General features: G+C 31.0%; 1 protein-coding gene across 2 annotated transcripts; it reads right to left on the bottom strand.

Annotated features, from left to right (window-relative positions):
• Positions 1–387: 387 nt before the first annotated feature.
• Positions 388–6,331, bottom strand: LOC107450773 (uncharacterized). Of its 2 annotated transcripts, none has more exons than XM_043042406.2 (2): positions 5,953–6,331; positions 388–873 (listed from the first exon to the last, which is right to left on the bottom strand). In XM_043042406.2, the coding sequence occupies exons 1-2, from the start codon at positions 6,111–6,113 to the stop codon at positions 459–461; spliced, it is 576 nt and encodes a 191-aa protein (XP_042898340.1). In that variant the 5' UTR covers positions 6,114–6,331; the 3' UTR covers positions 388–458. The 2 variants fall into 2 exon arrangements, with proteins under 2 accessions (XP_042898340.1, XP_042898336.2); XM_043042402.2 differs by lacking the exon at positions 5,953–6,331 and adding an exon at positions 5,158–5,772.
• Positions 6,332–8,986: the final 2,655 nt, after the last annotated feature.

The raw sequence follows: 8,986 nt of genomic DNA, 5'->3' as shown, positions 1-8,986 counted from the left end.
CCTCAGTAGATTTGGCATGTGACATTTTTAGCGGCAATCATTGGTCGATTCGCCGTGTAAGAGAAATAGTAACGTTAACAAAACAAAGCAAGCGTTGCTACCGGCGGAAAAGAAATGCAGCCAAAATTTGGGAGCCACGTAAGAGAATTATATATATTAGATTTATATAGAAGTGATACTCTGTATTATAAAATCTGAAAATAAAACCTTCGTCTTATGAAATTTTATTTCCTACAAAATGTTATAACCAACACATCTTCTACGAAAGGGAAATTTCATTGCTTGTATAGCAAAAATGTAGTCTGGAGTTTTAATAATTTCAAAGGAAAGATTTGAAAAGTTTATCTTAGGTGTTTAGTCGGAACAATGTACAATTAACAATTGTAATTTATTTATTAGAATGAAATTTATTCATCGAAATTATACAGCTTTTTCAGCTCTGAACTGGTAAAAGGCTTTCAATGTTTCAAGAGAATATAATCCTTTAGAATCTTCGGAACATGAAGCTGGTCTACACCACACGGCAGCTGAAGGCACGTCGCCAGTTGCCGACGAACTGAGCACCTTGAAAGATGGGCCAGAGATCTTGGTCCTCTGGGTGAGATGACGTTCTCCAGCACCTGACTTGCATACCAATCCCATGCTGCAGTTGTTCGATCAAATGGTTGGATTGCTTTTACACTCTTTTTAAACTCCTCCTGACGCAGAAATGGTTCTGTTATACTATTCCACAATAACTTCAGTGCGTAAGGTCCTGTAGTTGGTTTAGAGTCTGTGGAATTTAATTGAAAAAACAAAAGCAGAGTTTGCAGTGCTCGGAATGTTGCAGAGTTATATACATAGTCACTGTTCACTGTTATTGACTCAGACACACTGTAACAGGAAAAAAATGTAATTTAAAATTACCAAAATATAAGGGTAGGTGCAATATAATGATAAGCCGCTGTTGTCAAAAATCGACATTTTCACATAAAACATAATTTCCAGATAAATACATAATTCACATAGTATAATTTCCAGATAAATACTTTTGAAATTTCTGGAACCTTTACCTGATAACAGCACAATTTGAAAGTGTGGCTTATCATTATTTTCTTCCAAACTTTTTAAGTGCAAAGAATATTGTTAATAAATATAATTAATGAATATAATAAATACATACCTAACAACTTTTAATCCCTCCCATTATCATTTTTCCCAGTGGTATTAAAATGGAATTAAAACTTCAATTTTAAGCAAACAAATACGTTGTATTTGAGAAAACTTAAGTTGACAATCTTGATAGTAACGCATATTAATATATGTGTTTAATTTTTGTAAGAATAGTGGTGATCAAAATCATTTAAAAATTAATTTTAAAAAAGAAAAAATAGTATATATTTACTACCACTTTAAATATGAAAATAAAATCTTCCGGAAAATCCGGAAGAGTTGGCAGGTATGTAAATATAATTAACAAAAAGAATATAATTACTAACAAAATACCTTATAGTAGCTATTTATTAATCCTGATTTGCTGTAAAGTATTTTAACTTATAACCGTTGTTTAGCAGCAGACCCAAATTTGAGTTTACGTCTACCAATGTTCAACTCCGTAACCTTGTAATTTTGAGCCCAATCCAGAAGACTAGGGAACTCCAGGATCAGTACCCCTAGATGTATTGATTTGCTTCGTTAACTTGAAGGACTTTGTGACTTCAATAGAATTTAGCTTTCACCAGTCACCATTTAATACACCAGTCTGTTGGATTTGAACCCCCGCTCAGACGAACACGAGTTCAACGCCTGCCCGGCCTGCTGTATAAAACATTCCATGTTCAAATTACCTTTAATCTTAAAAATTGTGAACAAAAACAAGATAAATTTCTTCCGCCTTTTCTTTTCTTTTCTTGAAAAAAAATTTTTAATAATAAAAATATTAATGCTACGTTTTATTTTATAAGTTATCTAGTTGTAACAATTACGGCTTTAGGTTCCAAATAAAGCATTATCAAATTTTTAACTCGTTATTATAATTATTGTCTAGTAATTTATTTTATTTTTCTGTCTGTTACTTTGTTTACGTCAGAATGTGGTAGTAAGCATCTAATGGTGGAGCATCTTCCTTTTCCTGACAAAGTTGATTGATTGGTATAAGCAATGTTTATGTTAGACTTGTAAATCCCCTTATATATTAATTTTTTTTTCAAAAGCAAAATAAAAAATTTAACAAAAAATTAACATTTATCCTTATATGCTCAAAAAAAGACTCCTTAGTCTCTTTTTCACAAGTGATGCAATTTTCATGAATTTTGAAATAAATTTTTCTCAAATTAATGAAAATTTCAAAACAAAAAAAAGAAAGGTTTTCTCCAGGTTTTATTTATTTCACTATAATACAACTACAACTGCAGTTGATTTTAATTACAATTTTATTGGCACTGCAATCGCATGACACCTACCAATTATATTCAATCATAAATTTCAAACAATTTTGAAAATTATGATTTTCGGGATGCAGTTCTGTCATGGCGCGAATTTCCCCTAAATTGTCCTCTTTCTTTCTAAAATGCGCGAATTTCTCAATATGTTTCGATTAACATTAAAATTGCTTACAATTAGAATTTTTTTCATTTTAATTTAACAGAATTTTTTACATTCCTAAAGTCTCAGTTGAGCTTGTAAAATTGATTGGACATTTAGGAATGTGAATCAGTAGAAAAATTACAGAAAAATAGTCCAGAGATAAGAGATAAATCCTATCTTACCAATTAAGGTGGCCTTCCAATACTTAGGGAGGGTGATAGATTGAACAGGATTACCTTCCTGAAGTCAGTAAGAATACAAAAGAAATGGGAATCTCAAACGTAAACAAAAATTTATAAATCAAATCTTTGACAGAAAAATTGCTATACAACGCTCTACCCCCTGAGCCATTGTTGCTCTATATTATATATTTGTCTCTGGGCCAAGACTTTTTTGTGAAAGAATGATTGTATTTTATCAAATATTTTAAAAGATAAGATGTAAATCGTGGCATATTAGGGTAAGAAAAATTTGGAACACTACAGCAGTTAAACTATAAAACCAGCTTTTTAGAACTTTGTTTACCTCCTATATTCTATTTTATAACCGTCGTTGAACAGCCGACCCAATTTCATGGGTTTACGACTACTAATGTTCAACTCCGTAGCCTTGTTAATTTGAACCCAATCCAGAAGGCAAGGGACCTCCTGGATCGAGTATTGGGAGAAATCTACCTTCGTCGAGGACTTTTTGATGGAGCTAACCCGCATTTGCGTTACATGGAGAAGAAGACCACGAAAGCCTCCCACGGTTAGCCTGACGGCAAGGGGACTCTAACCCATGATCCGTCTACCACTGAGGATGTTTCACGTCAGCACTGTGGACGGTGCAAGCTGGATGCGGAATTCGTATCGACTGGGATTCGAACCCGGTTCACCTCATTGGAAGGCGAACGCTCTATCCCCTGAGCCATCGCGGCTCAGGAGATAGTTATATTGTGATGATAAATCTGAATTTGTTGGGGGGAAAAGTAAGTTTCGGAAAAAAAAGTGCGTTTTCTAAACTGTTATACATATTTCTAGAAATTTATATTTATCAAAGGATTTTATCGAATGAAAATCCAACCAGTAGTTCTAAAGGTGCTCCTTTTTTTNCATTTTCTAAATTGTCCAAAAAAGTATATTCCGCTAAAATTATAATACCTATTTTAAGAACTGTTATACATATTTCTAGAAATTTATAATTATCAAAGGATTTTATAGAATGAAAATCCGACCAGTAGTTCTAAAGGTGCTCCTTTTTTTTCTTTTCTTTTTTTGTAAAGTTTACTAAAGTTTTAATTCTCTAAAGCAGCGGCTTTTAATTTTTTTCTGCCTTAAATGATTAAACTTCCCTTGGTGGTTAAACTTCCCACGGACTTTTAAAAAAAAGCTAATTAGCAGATGTGAATTTGCTGAGAGCAATAAAAAAAATTTCATTCTTTCATCTTCCATACCAGTCTTAAAGTTAGATTTTATTTTAGGCAGTTGAATTTGCAAATCTGTAACAATTTTTAATCTAAATATTACTTCTTGGCGTATGCATAAATCAAATTGAATAAATTAACCTAAAAGAAATATTATAAAATGACAGAGTTATCAGAGAAAAAATAATTAGTAATCCATAAATTTGTAACTTTATTTTGAACTTTAAAGTTCGCTGAGAAAGGCTGATACAAATGCAAACCTCTTTAGTAATTTATTCTGTTTATTGTTATCGGAAAAAATTTAATGATAAATTTTGAAATTTGCTACTTCTTTATTTTTTATTGCGGAATTATTTATTTAAATTATTTCATAATGATAACCAAATTAACAAAATAAGTTAATTATTGGTTGACTGCAAACCTAATATAGGTTTCAAAAATTATTTTTAGTTTTAAAAAAAAGCCCTTAACCCCTGTGAACTTTCCACAGAACACAAGGATTCCACGAAACACCTTTATGGGGAATTGTGGCCCACTGCTTTCGATAAACATCTGCGCCTCTACTTAAGATTGCCGCTTTGTTAATCAAACTTAAATATTACTATTTATTGTCAATTAAATTTATTTATTAGTAAATCTACTATTATTATTATTTGTGATTATTTATTTTTTAATAAAGTTCTCTTAAAAGTTATTTGTCCATTTTTTTTCTCCACACCCTGTAAGCAAGTATATTTTTAAAGTCAGTCAAACCGGAAGATTATTCAATTCCACAACAATTAATAATAAAATTTATTTTACATGAATAGTGATAATTAACAGAAATTATGCTGATAACTTGTAAAACAAGTTTTAGAAAAAAAAATACGTTTCATTGTTTTCCTTACTTATTTTAAATACTCTAATAAAGAAAAAAACAAGTGTATCTGGTGAATCAAGACATTTTGCGGAAAAATAAAAAACAATTAAGTCGATATTCGGTGGACGTGTGGATAACTATACGAGTAAATTAAGTAGTTTTCTACATTTTGGAGTAACTTGTAGTTGATATAAAGAAAAAGTAAATGTTGCTAAAAATTATCTATAGAATATTTTGCAGTTTCGTACTCTCAACAATTTGAGATGAAGAATAATAGTTTGTAGTATACAAACAGATAATAAATAAATAGAAAAATAATAATAATTACCCGCGCAATGATGACAGCAAATATTTACCACTCTCTATAGATATGCACTCAGTCTTTCCAAATTTGATTAATGGAATAAAAGCTTCAATGTTTTTATGAACAAAACAAGTAAATAAATTGTAGTAGTATCCGCTGTCTAATTTTTTCATTAATACCAATATATCTATTTTAAGTTCGTTTGCAGCTCTAAATATATCTTCTAACAATCTAACATCATGGAAAAACGGAATCGCTCTGTAATAATATACATCTGTGCTAAACAATGTCAAAAGTTCGAGAAATACACTATGGTGAACGCGAAATTTAGATGAAAGCCTTAAAACTTCTTTAATTTTAATATCATCAGGATGGATATTTAAAAGATGGCGAGTCTTTTTGTAAATTTCAATCGCTCTTAAATAAAACTTTAGAGCAGACGATAAATACCGACTGCATTGGTTTTCTTCGTGGAATTCAATTAGAAGGCGACCACACCAAACCAATCTCTTGTAAGTTGACATATCGCGAAAAATCATTTTCAACTTTTCAATTGATGAAATATCATCATCACATGTTGGTACCATTACAGTTTCGATTTGAAAAGAATATCTCGTAAAATCATACCAATAGCAAATATCANGACTGCATTGGTTTTCTTCGTGGAATTCAATTAGAAGGCGGCCACACCAAACCAATCTCTTGTAAGTTGACATATCGCGAAAAATCATTTTCAACTTTTCAATTGATGAAATATCATCATCACATGTTGGTACCATTACAGTTTCTATTTGAAAAGAATATCTCGTAAAATCATACCAATACCAAGTATCAGCATCTCTCTCTTCGTCTTCAAATAAAACAGTATCCTCTTTATCAAGCCCGCAACGGCAAATCATTCCATTTGGAGCATTTTCTTTCAGATGGAAAGCTTTGAAAACAAGCGAGAAATCAGGATAGTCCACGCCTGTGGTAGCCATTATATAAATAAATTTCCAAAGGCAAAGAAATTTCAAACACGCTTCGAAATTTCGATTTGGAACAACTTTTACAGTTGCTACAAATTGTTACTTCTTGAAAGAAACCACCAGGGGACTGGATACCCGTATTTCAAGTTTTAAGGAAGTCGTTTATTTGAACCACTTGAATGGAAATATGACTTTGGTGTGACATTGACAGTGTGTTTGATTCTTCAGCTCCCCCCTCTTCAAATTACTAGTAAATCACTGTTAGCCTTTATCTGCCCCAAGATTCCATCCCTCATTACCCCCCGGGGTTAATTACAACTTTAGTCCTCCCTTCGTCATTCTTGCTAGGTTAGATGAGCTATCACTCACATTTCTCACCTTTTAAATATAAGTTTTGGTTATTTGAAAAGTGATGGCTACTTTATCGGTATTAATGATGCGAGATTACAAGCTAACTTTTATATATATATATTTATAAATTACAGAACAATGAAAGAAGGGGAAAAAATAAAAGAAAAATAGTAATAAAAATAACAAGAAACCGGAAAAGAAAAATCCTAAAAAAAGGACAAAAGTTTTTAAAAAAATCCGGAAAATAAAAGATATAATCTTTTCATCAGCCCACACGATTATATCCGCNGAAAAATAGTAATAAAAATAACAAGAAACCGGAAAAGAAAAATCCTAAAAAAAGGACAAAAATTTTAAAAAAAATCCGGAAAATAAAAGATATAATCTTTTCATCAGCTCACACGATTATATCCACAAAAAAGAGTGCTTTCTTATATTGTATCAATACAGCCAAAGCAAAATATATCAATACAATAGTGTGAGGAGCAGTCAAAAAATTTTACAAAAATTACAACAAATAAAATAGAACACAAGAAGTAAAAATATCACGTAAAAACAGAAAATAAAATCTATTATATATAATTCTCTTACGTGGCTCCCAAATTTTGGCTGTATTTCTTTTCCGCCGGTGGCAACGTTTGCTTTGTTTTGAAAACACCAAAGCATTCTGCCTTTTAATGATGTGTTTCTGATCTAATATATATAATTCTCTTACGTGGCTCCCAAATTTTGGCTGAAGTACTTTGTACAACTAAATAAGATTCTTTTCACAACAGTTAAATATTTACTTTATTTTCTTCATTCATAGAGAAAACAGTCGGCAAAGAATTCTGTTAGGTTAAAAAACATTTCGCTAAAAAAATAACGAATTCTAAAAGAAATAAAAATAAACAACTTAAAAAATAAAAATGCTGTTGCCAGCCATAGAATTTTTTGAAAGTTAACTTAGCAACATAAATCAAAATGACATAGAAGCGCAACTAGATCAAAATTATGATACCTGAGCGCTTGACGTAACAAATCCTTCAATTCTAAAAGTGTTGTATCGCCAAATGCCCAAATTAACAATTGTGTTCTTAAAGAAATTCTATAAAAAGTTTTAAATAAACAACCTACTTCTACAACTGCTTCTTGAAGAACTTGGCTCATTGATTAAAAATATTGTTTTAATTTTACAGTACTAACTTTACTTCTACTTTCATTATTGCTATGACCCTCTTTCATTACATTTTACAACTTCATGCTAAATTTGAGGACTTTAAGTTGTTTTGTGGTTGAATACTGACATTTAGAAATGTGTACATAAAAAAAATAATATTTAGAGGTTAAGAGTTGCCTCAGAAAAATTTGAATTGTTGACATTGAACTTAACAATGGAAACAATCGTTTTTGTGAAAAATTGAATTGTATTGTTGACATCAAAACTAAAAATATTGTGTTTCAACTTAACAATACTACCTTAATTTATACTTTAGAATTGCCTCGGAGAAATTTGAATTGTTAGCAATGACTTAAACAAAAAGTTTTATTTTAACTGACAAATACTACTTTATAATTTTAACTTTTTCTATGACTATACTTATTTTCTTACTCTTTTCTTTGTTTTTTATACATTTTTTTTTGTGATAAAATAAAAAACTTATAGTTGTTCTGCTTCTGAACACTGATGAAAACACATGGGCTTCATCAACAATCAAAAATATATACATTTATTTTACAAATTCCATATTATTAAGGTGGCGCCCTTCAGAGAATTAAAAATACAAAATTATCTTCATCAAAGCCGATGCTTTACATCCGGCGTTCAGTGGCAGACTACTATTTCATATTGTTTTACAACACATGGCTTTAGCCCTCTGGTGGGAAAGACTTTAAAACAAAACTTACAACAGTTACTTTTCTCAACAACTGAAATTTAGAATAGTGTGATTAAGAAAAATATGTGAACTGTTTGCAATTTCAAATTAATATTGAAATGTACAGGTTTAGAATTTTCTACAGTGAAAAGTTTTCGGAACTTCAGTATTCAAAAAAGTATACAAAAGCTAGACGCTAAGAACATATCCAATGAGCGAGCAAAGCGAGCATTGGATTGCGAAGCAATCCGAAATGAACTGCGAAAGCAGTTCCAGGGGTTGGTGAGCGCCAGCGAGCAGGGGGTGAAGCCTCCTAGTATAAAGAAAAATCTGAATGAAACATGAAATGAAATCAAAAAAGCGAGTAGCGAATTCAACCGAACTGACATGAACGGGAAATTTTTCAAAAATGATTTTAAATATTTTCGTAACAAGATTGCCAGATTGCAAAAAAAGAAAACAAAAGCGCAAAATGAGGTAAAAGCGTAGCTAGAGGATTTTTGTATTAAAGTGCGTTCTTATTGCAATACTGAAGTGCGTTTGATTTTTTAGTTACCAAGGATGGGCCCGAAATGGATGTGCGCAAGGTAATATTATACTGGATAATTTAAAGAAGCTGACAGTTAATAATTGTAGAAAATAAATATTTATTTAAGAAAAAAATATAAAATAGAAAGG

The sequence above is a fragment of the Parasteatoda tepidariorum genome, chromosome 8 (genome assembly GCF_043381705.1).
Source record: "Parasteatoda tepidariorum isolate YZ-2023 chromosome 8, CAS_Ptep_4.0, whole genome shotgun sequence".
NCBI lineage: Eukaryota > Metazoa > Arthropoda > Arachnida > Araneae > Theridiidae > Parasteatoda > Parasteatoda tepidariorum.
Note: the sequence above shows the minus strand (reverse complement) of the source record. Positions and strands in the feature narration are given on the sequence as shown.